Genomic DNA, 18,471 nt, shown 5'->3' on the forward strand with positions numbered 1-18,471 from the left:
TTGCCCTCTACAACACTCTAATATGTAACATTGGTTACACATTTTTGGATTGAATATTAGCTTTAGGATGTTGATTATAATGATAGAATTTTGTATAACCTTATACACATTCTTATGCAGTGACCACATGACACTTATTAAAGCTTTTGAAGGATAGAAGGATGCAAACCATAATGAAAAGAATCCTGTCACCTTTCAAATGACAGAGGATATGAGAATACAATTTGTAGATCTATTTAGCTTTGGCTTTGTAAACAAATTGATGAATGCTAATGTAAGTTCTTTAAGATTTTCAAATTTTAAAGCATTTGATTTGTTGAAATCTTATAGTTACTAAAAATTTTCCCGTGCATCGCACGGGTTAGCAACTAGTCTTATATATAATAGCAGAAGCGTTAAAGAGGTAGCGCCATGTTAGGAAAAATGGCCACTTAAAATCCTGACACGTGTGCAATTTAAAGTTACAAAACAGCATACGTTTATCCATTTACCGTGCACACGGTTTAAAAACAGAAACACCATTAAATTGAAAGAGACTGAGAGAGACTCTGATAAACAGAGAGCGAGAGAGGAGTCGATTAGGTACAGAGAGAAAAATCTAAGAAAACTACACAGAACCCATAGTTTCCGATCAAGAAAAAAAAAAACTCTTTGTTTCCAGTTACGCTAAAAAGATCTTTTTGCTTTTTTGATTTTTCCAGAAAAAGAAGTAGAAGAAGAATCAAAATCAAAAACTTAGATGAGAAAGAATTAAGCGATCAGAGGTGCCATCTCCGATTCTCTCTCACAATGGTCACCGATTCATCAAACCAACTCAACCTCAACCCTACTACTACTACTACAAAAGAAAACCCTAAACAAACCCTAGACGATGACACTACTGCTGCTGTCACGCCCATCAGATCGCCTCGAAGAAGAAGAAGAGGAAGAACCAACCGATGAGGCTTCCGATCAGCCTTCTGTAACCACCGTCAATTCCGATGCGAAGAGCACTGTAGCCGCTGCCTATAGCAAGGGATGTTGTTGATGTGGATCCGGCTTCCAATCGTTTCACTCCGCACTCCGCGTTTATCAAGTACAAATTTAGGTTTTTGTTTTTAACTCTCTCTTGGATTTAGTTGTAGATTTCATTTGTCATTGATTGATTTCAATTCCGATCTTTGGTGAATCTGTGTATGAAGCACTCAATGTATCAAACTATTTTAAGCAATGTGAGTTTATAATCCAAGTTCTAAAAAATTTATATTAATTGTATTGTATGTATGAAATAATGATCTTATGGTTGTTGCAAATGACGACTTGATATTCCGGTTTATGAACTTGAATTTGGAAGGCCATAACATGAACAACATTTTTTATCATTAAAAAATAAGGAATTTAATAACATTGAAAGTAAAATAAGTAGTTCACTTATTCAGTATTAATAAAATATAAACAAAAAAAAAGTACATATAAAATTTTCTTAATATATTTCAACTCAATCATTTATGATATATCAAAATGGAATTTGATACTCTTTTGAATGCTGAAATCATCTATGATTAATTTTGTACTAAATTTCACAACAATTTCCTTTAATGCATAAATCAAAATTCCCTCTAGAAAGACTAGAATTGCACCTTCCATTTTGTTGTGAAATTTAGTTGTATAATATTTATGATTGAAAATGCTTGTTTGAAATAATTGCAGTAGTAAGTGGAAGAGTAAATACATTCCAAGTACAACTACTTTATAAACAAAATAGTAGGTCATTGATTTTATAGTCCTTAGAGCATCTCCAACAGTCCATCTAAATTTTTGTACTGTTTGGAGAATGAACAGTAACTTTTTCTTTTACCTACTCACTTTTTTAAATACACTTTCTAACAGACTCTCCATATTTTTCTCTATTCCATTAAAATATTATTTCTTCATTATTTCTTTATTCTTTTTTTAATATTTCTTCATTCATCTATATTTTTCAAATTCCAAACAACATTAACAATTATATATATTTTTTAATGAGAAATGTTGCATTTCTAACATTTTTTTGTAATATTTTCACAACAAAATCTTATATGGTAAGTTGTTATTAGTTCTAATTTGAACTTACCATTTAAATTATTTTTTTACTCACCAATATCAACTAATAACAATCTGTCACTTAAAATTTATTATGAAAGTATTGTGAAAATATCGTTGTAATGTTACTCAATTTTGATATCTTATTCCTTATATTAGTTTTCCTTTCTTTCTTTAGTTTTTTTTTTTTTTTTTTTTCATCCATACGTTTTTTCTTTATTTTTTTCTCTTGTTTTTTTCTCTTCCACACACGTACACCTACCCCTATATCTATCTTCACTTTTTTTTTACTTTTTATTTTTCTAGTTCTTGATCTCCAGAACATATTTCCACTTCTCCCTCTCTCTTTCTTTCTCTTTCTCTTATACACACACACACACACAAATTTCTCTCCCTCTATCTCACACAAACGAATTCTCTCTCATACACACATAGATCACTGGCAGAGAACAAAGATTAGAGAGAGTTGGCCTTTTAAATTCGTGTTCATGCACGCCGTTTGGTTCACTCCATCACCGCTCGTCCTCCTCCCCACTTCTAAGAACATGCAGCTTAGTCACCATATTGGTCAGATCGGCGTTCTACATGTTCTTTTATTTTTTATTCTGGTTTGATTAGTTTTATTTTATATGAAAGAGTGTATTTTCTCTTTGTTTTGATTAGTTTTTTTTTGGGTTTTGGTTTGATTGTGGTATGTTTTAGTTTGTAACCGTTGAGATAGAGAAGGAGAAGCACGAGAGAGTGAAGAACGAAAGAGAAAAGGGATGAGAGAGAAAGAATTATTATTTTATTCAACCAGTGATTATTTTAAGTGTGAAATATGTTTGGAGTTGCTATAGTAATTGCTAGGATGCTCTCCAGTTCAAGAGAGCTACTGTAGCAAATCTAAAAAAAAAAAAATTGGAGATGGAGAGGCTATTGGAGGGGTTTTTTTGTGTGTTTACTCTCCATAATTGGCTTTAAAGAGCCTATTGGAGATGCTCTTACTCTTTACTGGCAATTAACATAATTAACAAATATTTAACAAATTTTTAGAAGTCTAGATGTTGAACTACATTATACTTATAATGGTGAAGTTCCATTTTGTACTTGTTAATAAAATATTTGGTCCCTGACCACAATGATGAGCTTGACATACTTCAACCAATGGTAATTAAATAGTTCTTAATAGTTCGGAGGTAATCACAACGCAAAAGTGTTCAAATCGTTTTGAAAACGATGCTGAAAAATGACATTAACTCATTATTTTGGTTATAACTTTTGACACACAAATAATATTTAGTGATGTTTTACTTCATTGGAAAGAATACATCCTGAGCTTCAATTTTAACATAAATTTTGTATAATTTGGATTTAAAATGAGTATGTTATGGCTGATTGAAGTTGGGTCGACAGTGCAGTGGAATTTAGGATTCTATGTGCACATGCTCAATTTTAGAACCTCAAAAACTCAATTTTAAGGGCTCAAAACTTTACTCTTTGTAACGTCCAAGACCCTCCAAAAAGGCTCAAAAACCCTAGTTTACATATATAAATACTCACCTTATGTCTCCAATCTAAACCTTAGCTGGAGAGAGTTATTTTTGTACCTCCAATCCACTTTTCTAAAATCTAATCATATTTACTAAAACACTCACATGGACCTTAGCATGTTTCTTAATCATCAAAAAACCTCTTTTTAGTTAGTTCTAAGGAAAAAAGTTTGTTTTCTAATTTTTTTCAAAATCTTTTTCGAAACTAATCTTGTTCTTGAGTTGTGATTACCCAAAACTATTGTGTTTATTATCTTTGTTCTTTCAATTTAATCTTTGTGTTGTAGGCACTGAGAGATCGGTTAAAAACTTCGAACTCATGATCCTAAGTAGGGCGAGTGTTTTTTTTGTGAACTCCTCCTATGCTTAACATGATTTACATGAGTTCTTAATATAGTTTCTTTAACTTGTTATATTTAATTTGTTTGTTGATTTTAAATCTTTTGATATGTGTTAATGTGATTTTGGGTTGATCATAATCCTAACTAATATGATTTTAAATCTTTTGATAGAGCTAGACAACAGAACAACATCCAAATCCTAAAGTCCCAAACGTATAATTTTCTGTCACAAATAAACAACCAAAATGTTATATTAAACGCATAGTAATAATGCACGAGTCATTTGCTTTGGCTGAGTAGAGAACTCTTTTTAGTAAATGATTTGTTATTCTTTTGTTAGTATAGATAGATTTTTGTTCTTGTTTTTTAGTAGGGAAGGAATATTATTTGGTTGGTTTTTTCTCTCTGAGATTGTTTTAACTTTTTTCTGTAGCTAGGTTAGTTAAAGACCCAAGAACCCAAAGGCCCAAAGGTTTTGGCTTTGTCACATACGAATCAGAGGTAGAGGCTCAGAAGGCTTTGAAGGCCATGAATGGCAGGGTATCATCTTTCTCTCTCTGCGTTATAGAACTCAATTATTTAACTTAAAATACTATTACAATTAATTCTAATGCAAATCCATATGTAATTTAATCTGGTTTTATTAGAATGTCTGGGTTAAATATTCAAATTACTGATTGGGTGTTGCGTATAATAGTAAATTGATGGGGTTTTTCCAATAGTTAGGAATAGGGAATTTCTTTTTTAGTTTATCATTGATTGGTGTTCTTAGTAATTTGGACCGAATGGATCTCTTCCCCCCATAAAAGAGGGTGCAGTTTTAGGTCATGAAGTTCATCTGTATGGGTGCCTGAGATGTGTTTACCTATGGAAAATGAAAGGAAGAGTAGTTTGAACGTTTGTTTGGTTCATAATCATATTTTAGGGGAAGATGAAGGTAAGGAAAATGGATGATCAGAAGAAATTCTTAAGAAGTCAAAACACATAATTAAGGTCTTTGAGAAAATGAGGTTGACACTCTTGCAAGTATTTAACTATGATTAGAGCAAATGCATTGTCGTGTTTGTTTTAGTGCAATACATAGCAATTTGAGGTTTGCAATAGCTATGGAGGGGTTTTTCTTCTATGAATTTAGCTCAAAGTCCGAGCTTATCCAAAAAAAAAACTTTAATGTCCAACTTAGATGAAAGAGCTTATTCATGCCGGGTTAGACTTTTGAAGATTCATATGATCTTTTAATTAGTAATTTGGTATTACCACAGAGAACTGTAGTTGGTGTCTGGACCCAGAGAAAGTGAGAAAGGATGCACCCTTCTGCTTTGAGTGCTTGTCCAATCATTTTAGATATTCAGTCATTTAAGAGGAGTTGGAGTATGGTGTTTTTTCTTTTTGGGGCCCACCAGGTTATGCCAAGGGGGGTGCGTTGTGGAGCTTTTAGCGAGTTGCCAAGGCAGGTTTGGATGCAGCTATGTTGTGATTTGGAGTTGTCTCATGTGGTGCATTTGGAGCGAGAGAAATGCTAGAAATTTGAAGGATGTGAAAAACTCATTCTCAATCTGAAGCTTTTGTTCCTTAAATCTTTATTTGAGTAAATGAATGCTTCTGCTCTATTCTATTTTGCCCATATGCTGAGATGCGTGACAGTTATACTTGTAGTGCTTAATTTTGGTGTACCTGTGTACATGGATTACGCCCCCTTTGTGTTTAATCATTGAAACATTTACTTATAAAAAAAATAAAAAGAAGAGAGCCCCAGATACCCCCAACTTATCTTGTTAGGAATTGTATCTCTGTATGTAAGTATTTAAATTCATTTCCTTTTTGTTGGCCTATATCATCATTCAAAGATGTTAATGATTCAATCTTATCTGCTCAAGAAAAGAAAATTCAACCTTACGTACCAAGTCTAATAAATTGGCAAACATTTATGTTGTACTTAAATATTTAAATTGTGCCAATTTGTACTAAATGGAAATCTTACATAAAAAGTCCAATAAATTGGCACACATTTAAGTGAGAACAAATTTTTGTCATAACATTCTGGTTTATGGTAGTTGATTTCCATTCTTCTGCTGATGAGCATTATGCATACCAGAACCAAAAACATGGTAACACTTCTTTTTTTAAGGCTAATTATGTTTGAAAATTTGTCATTATTATATAATCCATGAATATGACTGTGATGAGGAGAAGGTATATCCTATGCCCACTGCATGTAGCAGGTCTCTCACAACATGTGGGGCCCACCAGTGTATGAGGCCCATGTGCTGTGAGAGTACCTGCTGTATACAACAGGCACAGGATATTCTTTCACCTGTGATGAGACCTCTGGAGCACTGTGACTTTGAACATATGTACTTATTTAACAGTCGGAGGCAACGGGTCATTATGCTTTAAAATGTTAGTACATAATGGCTGTTCAATGTTGTTCCATTATTTTTAATCATTCGTGATGATTTTTAAGATAGAAAAATGTTGGATTTTGATTGAATATTTATTCACTGTAAGTAGGCATTAAATTAAAAATTTTAAAATAAATAAATCTTATCTCGTCTTTAAGGTGGGCATGTGAACTTATGTTACTTCATTCACAAAGGCTAAAAGAGTTCAAGCCCTAGTGATTGACTGATAGTAGATGTGGGTGTTATTATGTATTTTTGCTGAAGTGTAATTATAGAGTAATATGTATTAGATTTTGTTTTGCATCTCTTTTGTTTGTATGGTCTTGATGGAAATAGCCTTACCAAGATCATTACTTCATTTAGCCTGTAGCAGCTTTTTCATCTCAAATTTTCATATCCAGCAGAAAAATAAAAAATAAAAAGAAATTCCATAATTTTGGAGTATAGTGTATTTTGTTTGTTTGTTTTTCAGTCTACATGGCAACTACTTGGAGTTTTAACTTTTAACCTTCCATAATATGCAGTAAAAGCTCAAATTTTATCAACATTGCTGCATTTTGTGCTTAACTTCATATTTAATGTCTTCAAAGCACCAAATGCCAGTTTATCTTATTATTTTCTTTACTCTTGCACAGATAGTTGATGGAAGACTGATATTTGTGGAAGTTGCAAAGACTGAAAAACCTGGAGAGGATGCTAGCTCACAATAATAAGGCTCTTTTTTTTTTTTGGCTCCATGCGGAGATCTGTGTGACAAATGCCGTTGAGATTTAGTGTCAAATGACTAATAGATAGTGTAAAACAAAGTAGCCCCCCAATTTTTTTCAATTCTTCTCTTCTTGCTACCAAAAGAAAGAAATAATATGCATATTTCTTTGGAAATTAGAATGCATGCTAGTTAATTTCTTCTTTCTAGAACAACTTTTAGTTTGCTTGAACTTGTTACACCACACGAGCAATGTGCAATATCGTCTGATTCTTATTATTTACCAAAAAGCAAGTTGTGTTTATTAAATACTGATATGGTTCTTATTGAGTTAAAGATCAGTTGAAGTGGGGCACCTTATCTACTCATGATTTTTATGCTTTTGGAATATAAAGGGGTAAATGGTGTTCCGAAGTCTAGATGATCTTAGGAGCCTTAAGGTAGTAAACTGTAAACCCTAAGATAAAGGAGTGCAAAAACATCTTGATTGGAAATAGAAAAGTAGTAGTTATGAGGTTACTGCATCAAGAGATGGATAACTATCCCGACTTTGAGCAGGCTAAAGTTCTCACTAATTGTACATGTAAAGGATATTAGTACAGTGACTTATGAAATGTATTTCAAATTACCACAAATTTGGAAATCATTAAAATTTTCCCACACCTTTGCCCGGGTTCAAAAAAAATAAAAAAAATTAAGGTGGAATGGGGAATAGCTTTACCCTACTTGGTACCTTTAACATTATGCTATTTGTATTGCAATACAAGATTCAGAACACAAATTTCACTTAATTTCTTGAAGAAATATATAAATTTATCGACACTATCTACGTATAACTTCTAAGACTTTTCAGGCCATGATGTGATTCGCCTCAACGCAACTATCCCTGCTGAAATAAGCAAAATAAGTTTTCATTCACCGCTAACAGTGAATATGGTTGCGAATAAAACATGCTAAATGCAAAATATTATATTAAACTTTCAAAAACCTTAGAGCCCTTTATGTGCTCAACCCTTAAGCTAAAATGGACAATTTAGGAATTATTGATAAACCACTTCCATAAACAGATAAACCGTTAGCACAGGGAGATTTTACACTCCAAATTCCAAAATCCTCAAAAAGGATGGAAAAAATTCATCCTCTTGAAAGTGTCTCTTTAAGAAACAGGTTTGTTTGTTTGTAGTTAACAATATGCCAAGGCTGTAACATGTATAGGATCCAGCTGCAAGTCCACTGAATTGAGTCAACCTTTAGCAGCATCCAGCTTCTCATTTACTTCTGAAACACATGAAGACTTGGAGATGCAACCATGACAGTTCACCTACATACAATACATGCATAAGCTCAAATTAAAGGAATTTATGATAAGTTTCTACCTCCTGGCCAACCACCAAAGATAAAGATCTGAATCCCTAGATTCCATCATACCATCAAGCAAATGGCCATAGCAGTGAGGTAGGCACAAAAACTCAGCCAGTGACCCCCCCCACCCCCACCCTCTTTCCTCTTTTTTCAGTATTTAATTGGCACAAGGAAGTATGAAAAGAGCTATTTGACATTTAGAATGTGATACTGCAACTTTGATACCCTTTCAATGTTTTAAATTCTAATGCATAAAAAATGACCTACCCAACAGATGAGATAGCTTATAGCTTCATCAATTAATCTCATGGCTATAGCCACAAAATGTTAGCAGAACTGAGTCCCAACCTTCCTCCATGCCTCAAAGTGCTTGTACCTGAGATCCAAGTTGCGACCCCCGGTGTGCATAATGGACACGGATATTTCTGCCATCCAACATCTGAAGAGGATCATAAGATGCTAGTAAATCACATTAATTTCGCTTTGAGATTAGGCCCTTAACAGGGCTCTTTGCAAGGCATAAATAAATAATATCATGCCAAAGTAAATTTACCTGACCATCCATTTCTTTTAGAGCTATGGTGGCAGTAGTTTCAGAAGTGAACCGCACAAACCCATACCCTTTTGATCTTCCATTGACGTGATCACATATAACTTTAACTGCTAAATATGACAAGAGCATAACACCCTCAAGTAAATTCATGGTCATGCATAAGTAATAAGTTACAACCAAATAATCTACTACATTACCTTCAATTATCTCACCATGTCGTCCAAAAGCATCCTTTAGAACAGCTTCATTAGTATCATAGGAAAGTCCTATAATCCAAAACTTAACATTACTCTTACAAAATTCGGCCATGAAGTACTGATATTCTCAAGAGACCAGGAAATAAAAAGACTCCCAAAATCTGAACCATTAATTTAATCTCATGACTGGCTAGGATTTTAACAACTCCACGAAGGAGTTAACTATAGAGAATCCTGATCCTGAAAAACTTGTTATGCCAAACCTATTGATTTGTGTATTCCATTTGGGCATGTGAGAATTCAATTGGCCTCTCTCATTTGATTAAGTGTAGGACACAGGACCCAGAAACTTAATATATATCAAATGAACACTAAAACCACTGAACCTAATTATTTATACCATTTTGGAACCCAAACCAACAGAAATTATGTGCGCTCAGCCAAAATTTTAAACTATTGCATATTTTATATTCGCATCCTGGAATTACATATACTAGAGAAAATTGATAGCAAATAGATCTCAATTAAATTAATAATTTTCTCAATCGAGCAATTTTAGGAATATGAGTTTGATACTGAAAATTCAAAAAAAGATAAAGATAAATTGAAAAGTGGAAGTTAGAAACGACCTCCAACAAATAACTTGGTGGAAGAGTGGCGGGCCCACAACCATCTGCCTGAACGGAACGTCGTACGGCAAATACGAACACCATCTTTCAAGCACTGCATTTGCTGTTATCGTTGCAAAGACGAACACTACCGGCGGAGAAAACACTGACGTTTTGACTGGAGTGTAAAGCTAAAACGGTGGTCGTTTCAAAGGAAGTAGCAAAAATAAATAAGATAACGTTTAAATATTTTATTTGAATTTTTTTTTCCCATTTAACCTTAAATCTCTAAGAATTTTGTTAGTTGTCACATTTCAAAACAAATTGGAAAACTAGCATCTCAGGTTTTTAAAATTCGATTTCAATGGTGGAACTCGAGCTATTAATCCTTGAGTACTGGAGTTTTAAAACACCTTACATGGACAAATTTTCCACGTGGAAATACAAACTCGAGTTACAGAAACTCGATTTCTCAACAATCAAAATCTCAAAATTTCAAACACTTTCACACACGTTTTCAAAAACACAAAACACTCACTCAAACACAAAACACTCAAACACTCTCCTCCTTCAAACACCCAAACCCTCACTCTACCAAAGACGCTCCTCTCATCGGTGGCCAGAAAACCCTCAGTCATCCCCTCTCTCTAAGAACAAAGTCCGTTAACCTTACTCTTTTGTCAAAATCCCGTTTGTCCCTACCTTTTTGTCAAAATCCCTCCTTGTTTGTCTCCTTTCAACATCCCAGGCTTATATATATTCCACTAACAAAAGTTCAAATTTTTTCTGTGTATAGGTATCTCTGTCTTTCTGTAACACCCCATAGAGCACCCCAGTTTCAATTTTTAAATTATGTTTTTTCATTTCTATGTTCATTTATAGTTGGACCCAATTTCTTTGTTTTTTGTTTTTTTTGTTTTGGTTTCCTTACACCCTTTTCTATAGTTGACTCAACTGAATATTATGTTTCTTTGGTGTATGTTTTTTGGGATTTTTTTTTTTTTTTAATGTGATTGTGTTTATGCTTTGTGATTTTGTTTATAAGTTTGTGTTTTTTTTAGTGATTTTATTTAGTTGGTTTTTTGTAATTCTTATGTTTCAATTTGTTATGAGTTGATATTTTGATAAGTTTGTAATGGTTTTGTGAAGATCTGATGAGGAAACTTTAATGGATTGAAAAAAAAAAATAGAAAAAAGAAAGAGGAAAGTTTGAATTTTATTATAGTTGCTTGATTTTTGGTTCTTATATACGTTGGGGTGGACATAGAACTAGAAGTTTTATCAGCGGTTTGTTTGCAAGTTGAAGTCTTTGGTGTTGTATTGCATTAGTCCTTTGTGTTTAATTCACTTTTTCTAACATATGTTAAGTAAATATGGGTTAAAAAATGACCCAAGCACAGTCAACGATGACCTATGCAACTAGAATGATGTCTTGGGTTGAACCAAGTCCAGAAGCATAATTAACAAAGTAAATGATGATGCAATTAGTCTTGTGGTAAAAAAGATGAGATAGTTTAAAGCAGAGGAAGGTGATATGACTCTACCCCCATTACTCCAATCCATAGGAACATGTATCACAAACATTTGTATTTTATGGTATCAAGGTAGAATATTATGGGAATTTTGGGTAACACAGTGATAGATTGTCATGTGAAAAAATGGGAATATGTTTGTAATGTATAATAGGGGCATACACATGCATGTATTATGACCAAGCAGACTGAGTTATTTTGTTTGATTATAGCAAACTTCTTAGCCTTTGCAATCTCAGATCTTTTTACACACTAACTTGGAAATTTTTTTTAATTTTTTTCTCCAGTATGTATTCGTAAAAAAATTAACTACCTTTCTTAACAAGAAAATTGAATCAGACTCCAACATCAAAATAAACTTTATTCACTTTGATGGAGGAGGATGGGATTGAAAGAGAAATTAGTGTCATTGAAATAGTAATTGAAGATATTATGTAACAAGTAAGATCAGACCCTTTGAGTAAATTAGTTGTTTAAAGATCTATACAGATTTTACATGAAAGATCTATCCAAAAATGAATTAAACCTAAAATCGAAACCCTAAAACACAAATCAAAACAAACAATTTACAAAACTTACTGTTAGTCGGCCTTGTGAGAGTGTCTTGAGTGAGAGGGAGAGACCCAAGGCTTTGTCGGCGCCGATTCTTCTCTATGGACAAATGCCTGCAAACCCAACTCAAAATCAGTGAATCAAACCTATAAAAAGTCATCGCATACAGAGACAGTGCAAAGTGTGTGTGTGAGAGAGAGAGAGAGAGTGTGTGTGTTACCGATCGATGAGAAGGGAATGGAGCGGAGGGAGGAAGGAGATTCGGAGAGGGTGGAAGTCAGGGCTTTTTGAGAGTTGAGAGTGGTCTGAGAGTTTTTCAGAGAGGTTGGATCGAGAGGTAGCTTGAGAGTTTTTTTGAGAGTGGTTTCTTTGGTTAAACGCGGCTTCAACATTTAAATAAAAAATATTTAAAAAAAAAAAAAAAAAATCATGACAGATGATTGCACATAAAAAATTGAAGTCTAATGTTCTAAAGTACTGGATATTGTGTCTACACTAAACCCTAATTCTTTTTTTATTTTTATTTTTATTGAAATCATTATTGATCCGTACTTTTTTGTGTGGTCTTGGGCTTGGGGTTTTACACATTGTACTCTTATTTTGGTATTTCACAATTATCTTGGATTTTCAGTTTTATTCTTTGTAATTTTTGAAGATACTTTATGTTCATCATCTTGAACATGAAGTAACTCTCTTTTTCAAAAAAAACTCCATGAATTACTTATCCCAAAAAAAAAAAAAAGTATCCCTTGTACCCTGGCTGTATTTGTGCCATATACAATGTATACATACACAGATATGTATCTAATGTATATCGCGGCATATTGAATTATAAATGTCCTATACACCACTTGGTTCTTAAACAACCCTTTAGCTGTGGTGAACCAAAACCCAGTCCACCAAACTATAATTATTTAGCCCAGGATCCTTAGGCCTGTGTGCTAAAAAAAAAAAAAAACACTCTCACAGAAACCATCACAATCCCTTTGGAACTAAAAATCAAGAAATGCTTGTGACTTTTATTTTGAATATTGGACACAGACACAAGATCTATATTAGAGAGAAAACCTTGATACGGTAGATGATATATTTTTCCCTTAATTTCCGTTTTGTTTGTTTGATTTTCAAATCCATACTTTTTGTTGCTTCTCCTTTGCACTAAAATGTACAAAAATTTGTTTATTTGTGTTCAGCTAATAAATTCTTGATGAATAGTTTAATCTTCTTGTATTCATAGTTTAATTATTGATGAATAGCTAATAAATTCTTGATGAATAGCTATAAATTCTTGATGAATAAATTCTTTACATTGCTTCATACCTTTAATCTTCTCGATGAATAGTTTAATCTTCTTATATTGAGTGTGAGTTTGGCAAAAATTATTTTTGCCAACTTATTTTATTATTCAGCTTATCTTTGAAACTATTCATGGGCCCCACTGCACTTTTCGGTACTATTTATGGGTCCCGCTGTACTATTTTAGCTAACTTTTATTTTTATTTACAGTACTTTTAACAAAAAGTTTTCAGTTTCAGTAAAATAAACGGATCTCAAACAGACCCAGTGTATATACTTGGTTTCTTGATGAGATACAGTTTTTTTAGGCATTTGATGAAACCTATAGTATGATATGTATTTGCTCGATTTTGTTATGTAGCATTTTGGGTATTATTGCATTTTGAGTTTGGAGTGGTACAAAGGGTTTAGAAATAGACCATTTTAAAGAGGAGGGAATTAGTTCTGTCCTAGTGCCATTTCAAATAGATGGCTATAAGGAAAAGGATTATATGGCACTCTCTAGGAGTGCCTATATTTGTAGAAGTTCCCATACATAATTCTTGTTTTCCTTTTTTATTTTGGGCCTATGACTATTGAATTCTCCACTTGTTTGTATCATATTTCTAGAGGAATTGTGTGTGAAATGGAGTATTTTGTGTCTGTTGTTGTTTTTTGGTGTTGTTTCTAGGTTTTGTGCTTTGACTTAATTTTTTTCTTTGTTCCTATAATTTGCTGCTCAAGGTGCTTATTCCAGTTGGTGTGAAAATGTTTTTACTCAAAGAAAAAGAAAAAAATAATTTGATAGGGATAAATTTTCATAATTGGCAAATTTTCCAATGGGGATAAACCATTCTAATTGGCAAACTCGTTCCTTCTTTTGCTAACTAACAGAAGCACAATTTTGTCATCTTCTTTAAAATTTTAAGAAAAAAAATTAACAAAAATGATCAATTTATTACAAAAAGTGGAACATAAGATTTTAAGTAGATGCATGTTTGAAGAGCTATTCAGAGAAAAGTAGGAGAGCAATTTTAGTTGGATATTTCTGTTAAAAAAATTAAATCTGAAGTTTTTATGTTTTCCTTCATTTCAAAACACTTTTTGAAATTAATTTGGTACCAAATTCTTCGAATCAAATATGGAAGTGAAACCTTATAATTCTCATAAGCTTTAATCTAAGTTCACAAAAGTGTCTTTTTGGGCTACCAAGGATACATTTGTCTAGATCTCTCTTCTAATAAAATTTATATCACCCGCCATGCCATTTCCAATGAGTCTGTGTTTCCACACACTCCACCTATTCCTTCAATGTTCTTAGAAGTAGATTTTGCAGTAGATGCAGTGCAGTTTATGTTAGGACATATATATGACTTTCTTTTTTTCCTTTTTCAACAGACCCGCATTTTAATTGGACATGAATCAAAGCTATTTGCAATCTGTAACAAAATATAAGATTATTTTTTAATTTTATTTTGTCGATGATTTATAGACAAAAAATGAGCAGTTTACTCTTTACGAGATCTAGACTTTAATTCCTAGTTTTATAAAATTTGTTGTCGGTAGTGTTGACTCTATAATAGATGGCCCTACACAGTATGTACTTGAAAGCACATATGAAACTGCTACAACTTCTAATGTGTACCGCTTGAAGTGCAACAAAGTATTGGGAGTAAAATGTGTAAGTAACGTTTTCTTATTCTTACAAATCCATTCATTTTATAAATGAGCTAAATTTTCGCACGATGTGCGGTGTAACTTATTATTAGTTTTCTCTAATATTTCAATAAATATATCAAGAATTTTGTATATTAATTGGTTGGCATCTCAATTTCCTATAGAAATATTCATGATTCAAACCCCCCAACTATCGATGTATAAAAAAATTTTGAATAAATTTCCTTGTAAAAAATTGTAATATTTAGTTATTTTATAGACAAAATAGAAATCACATTATATATATGTGTGTTCACAAATTAAAAATTGCATGATATAGTGGTTAATAGATAAGCATGTTTCATGCCTAATAAAAAATGCATATATCCTTCATTTTTTTTTTTTTTTTAACATTCATGATTACGTGTTACTAATTTTTTCCCCTTTCTATTGGACATTGCTTCAATTGTTGCATGATATAGTGTTTCAATTGTTTCTCACATAAAATAAATTGTTTCTCATATAAATCTTAGAAAATTTATATTAAAATTTCATTATGCTATAACAAAATAAATATATTTATTCTATTACACACACACACACACACACACACACATATATATATATATATATATATATATTATGTGTGATTGAAGGAGTTAGGAAATTTAAAGTACTAAGATTTATTTTAGTGAATTCATAAATATTTAATTTTTTATGGCTTTTGTGTCAATTGTTGTCAACACAACTAAACATGAATAAGAAAGTCATATTCTAAATTTATTATTATTATTCCAACTAAAAATGATCTTATATATAGTTTATAAAAATAATCATATAAATTCGTTTGATATAAATAATTAATGCACAACTATAGATAATTAATATATGCATTTACTCTATTGGTTAATTTGATGAATTAATACTTTGATATAAATACAAACTTTGTTGATTTAGAATCTTAAATAAAAATAACTTTAAGAAATGTGCCACATGTCATAACCTCACACTCTTTAACATGAGACATATGCTTTTAACTAAATTAGTCGCTAACCCGTGCTATGCACGGGAACCTATCTATTTATGTGATAAACTAAAATGATTTTATAAAATTTTAAATTGATTAAGAAACTACATTATTGCATGAATTTCTCTTGTATAACTTCAATTTGTGTTACAATTTGATAAAGAAGTCATTGTTTGAACCTATAAAGTAATAAGTTTTAAATTTTAATGGGTCTAAACTTTAAACAATGAAAAAAATTCACATGTTAGGTTGTGTTCCTAGCAACCTTGAAAGAAAAAGTAAAGGGGAAAAAAACCATGAAATACCATTAAGCAATAAGTTTTAGGGAAAATTACACTTTACCACCCTAAACTATGCACTAAATTACACTTTGCACCCTAAACTATCCGATTGCACACTTTACACCATAAACTATCACACTTATCACACTTTGCACCCCGGTGTTATTTTTGTTGTTATATTTAACAAAATTTTGCTACATATGACAAGCACATACTTTTTGCTTAGGTGGAATAAAGTTAAAATACTGAAACACCCTTTCTCAAAATAAATTAAAATAAAACCCAAAATTTTCCACATCTTGCACTGCATTCAAGATTCAACAAAATACATTATAACTAACAAACAATTAAAAAATAGTACAATAAGCAGAACTTATCTCAAATGAGCCAAGATTCACCGAATTATGCATTGACTTAATTCCCACATAAAGTCAAAAATGCCTTCTTGAATCAAGGAAACACTCATTCCAAATATAATATGGCTTTAATAAGAGAAGATTCCGGCTTTGACTACATATTTCCAGATGAGTCTTCTGTTTGCAAGCAAACAACCTAACATCCTGCTAATACTTATTTACAGATCATAAAAAATAAATAAAACAATTAATTTACTATTTATAAATGATTTGAAGGATACTGCAATATCATTAGCAGTAGAGTGAAATTCCTCCTCCATCGAAGGATCTTGGGCCATCTTGTCCTAGAATTCAAGCCACCATATCCATGACAGTTTGTTATTCAGAAAATGACTTCTTTTTTAAGGCAAAGATAAATGAAAAAAACTTTGATTTAACCTGTCATTCCAACATTATACATATTAGCAACCTGCGCACCGGCCATCCCTCCGGGAATGGATCACATATGCCCTCATCTCGATTACCTAGAAAAAATCCACCTCAATTAAAACCATGTGGTTCGTTTATGATGAAAACTTAAGGTCCTTGTTTCAAAAGATGAGAATTCAGTCATAAAATAAGTCTAATTTTCTTTGATTTTCCGATTCATATTCTCATACCACAAATGGAAATTTGAGAAAGAGTGAGGAAGAGAGGATGAAGGGTGTTTTAGTCTTTCAATTTTGTTCTACCTAAGCAAGAAGCATGTGTTTGTCACATGCAGCATGATTCTGTTAAATATAACGGTGAAAATAACACTGGGGTGCAAAGCGTGATAAGTGTGATAGTTTAGGGTGCAAAGTGTGCAATCGGATAGTTTAGGGTGTAAAGTGTAATATAGCGCATAGTTTAGGGTGGTAAAGTGTAATTTCCCCTAAGTTTTAATGGGTTTAAACTACAAACAATGAACAAAAATAATCATAAACAATCATAGGTGCAGGGTTTGGTTACCAAGATCAGATGGTTGTAAAACACAACCTTTCAACATTGATTTAGGGTTATGCAGAAGGCAACATAAATGACATAAAATTGTTTTTAAATAAAATAATTCCTACAATTATATGAGATAATTAAGAAGAACATCAAGCCCTTGCGTAGATGTTATTTGTGGACGACTGTCCATCACTGCAATTCATAGACTTTGTTGTTAATAAGACAATTGAGTTCAAAACTAAAAGCGATTAGGTGGCCTTTGTACTTCAGAATTTGTTCTCGTTGAAGAATCAACTTGCTTCCTACTATGGCTTCAATTTGATATGTGTGTTTTCTTTGTGAAAATTTGAGTGAGTATGAAGGGTTTCAACCTTGGCAGAAGTTTATATTTGTGAAAATTTTTGTTATAGAATTTTAGTTGAAATAGAATTTTCAAGCTTTTGAAACATATATCTAATAGAGTTTTATTTAAACTAAACTATTGTAATACTTGATAAGATATAAAACCAAAAATAAAAAGAATCTAAAATAAAAGAAAAAGAAAATAGTGATGACGTGGAAAATTGTGGGAGTTTTAAAAGTTTCGGTTTTATATATATATATATAGAATATAGATTATTTTCTGGTTCAGGTGAAAGCTGCTTGTTCTAATAAAATCTTAAAAACCGGAAAAAAATTTCTTTTCATGTAAGTTTTAATATCTCTATTTTTTTTCTTTGTTCTTTTTTTCTAGAAAATCATATTGATATTATGAACACTGCTGCAGGGATGCTATGAACTTTATAGATGGATCGGATTAAAAAGTGAAGAAAAACAACCCCTACTTGTGAGTTGTGTTTTTTTTGATGGATTGATGTTATTGTATTATTTGTGAGGCTGGCTTGATCACTAAACTATAATATGTTTATATGCAGGGATGATGAGTCTTCTGTTGCAGTTGGCGACTTAAAAGATTTTTTGGCTGGTAATTGAATATAACATGAAGATATTTCACATTTGTTTTTTTACCGAGAACTTAGAAGCTCATAATTTTGTTTTTTTGGCAGTCCGCAGTCCCA

The 18,471-nt window shown here is 32.1% G+C and overlaps 2 protein-coding genes across 3 annotated transcripts; one reads left to right on the forward strand and one right to left on the reverse strand.

Annotated features, from left to right (window-relative positions):
- The first annotated feature begins 2,386 nt into the window (after positions 1-2,386).
- LOC126718186 (organelle RRM domain-containing protein 6, chloroplastic-like) lies at positions 2,387-7,229 on the forward strand. The gene is made up of 3 exons (XM_050420280.1): positions 2,387-2,628; positions 4,368-4,474; positions 6,972-7,229. Exons 1-3 carry the CDS (start codon positions 2,550-2,552, stop codon positions 7,044-7,046), a joined length of 261 nt encoding a protein of 86 aa, XP_050276237.1. The 5' UTR covers positions 2,387-2,549; the 3' UTR covers positions 7,047-7,229.
- A 747-nt stretch (positions 7,230-7,976) lies between these two features.
- On the reverse strand, positions 7,977-12,270 carry LOC126718172 (glycine-rich RNA-binding protein 2, mitochondrial-like). 2 transcript variants are annotated; one of them, XM_050420261.1, is made up of 7 exons: positions 12,067-12,270; positions 11,874-11,959; positions 9,784-9,953; positions 9,155-9,223; positions 8,958-9,064; positions 8,672-8,843; positions 7,977-8,363 (listed from the first exon to the last, which is right to left on the reverse strand). In XM_050420261.1, exons 3-6 carry the CDS (start codon positions 9,881-9,883, stop codon positions 8,766-8,768), a joined length of 354 nt encoding a protein of 117 aa, XP_050276218.1. In that variant the 5' UTR covers positions 9,884-9,953; positions 11,874-11,959; positions 12,067-12,270; the 3' UTR covers positions 7,977-8,363; positions 8,672-8,765. The 2 variants fall into 2 exon arrangements, with proteins under 2 accessions (XP_050276218.1, XP_050276224.1); XM_050420267.1 differs by lacking the exons at positions 9,784-9,953; positions 11,874-11,959; positions 12,067-12,270 and having other exon boundaries at positions 8,958-9,067; positions 9,155-9,772.
- Positions 12,271-18,471: the final 6,201 nt, after the last annotated feature.

The sequence above is a fragment of the Quercus robur genome, chromosome 1 (assembly GCF_932294415.1).
Source record: "Quercus robur chromosome 1, dhQueRobu3.1, whole genome shotgun sequence".
In the NCBI taxonomy this organism is placed as follows: domain Eukaryota; kingdom Viridiplantae; phylum Streptophyta; class Magnoliopsida; order Fagales; family Fagaceae; genus Quercus; species Quercus robur.

Bases quoted from the DNA above. Each gene is read 5' to 3' on its own strand.
- LOC126718186 (XM_050420280.1), top strand. From the start codon at position 2,550: ATGCACGCCGTTTGGTTCACTCCATCACCGCTCGTCCTCCTCCCCACT. The intron at 2,629-4,367 runs GTCAGATCGGCG...TTTTTTCTGTAG, and splicing joins GCAGCTTAGTCACCATATTG to CTAGGTTAGTTAAAGACCCA. The intron at 4,475-6,971 runs GTATCATCTTTC...ACTCTTGCACAG, and splicing joins TGAAGGCCATGAATGGCAGG to ATAGTTGATGGAAGACTGAT.
- LOC126718172 (XM_050420261.1), bottom strand. From the start codon at position 9,883: ATGCAGTGCTTGAAAGATGGTGTTCGTATTTGCCGTACGACGTTCCGT. The intron at 9,224-9,783 runs GTCGTTTCTAAC...TTTGGATTATAG, and splicing joins CACCAAGTTATTTGTTGGAG to GACTTTCCTATGATACTAAT. The intron at 9,065-9,154 runs GTAATGTAGTAG...CATATTTAGCAG, and splicing joins ACATGGTGAGATAATTGAAG to TTAAAGTTATATGTGATCAC.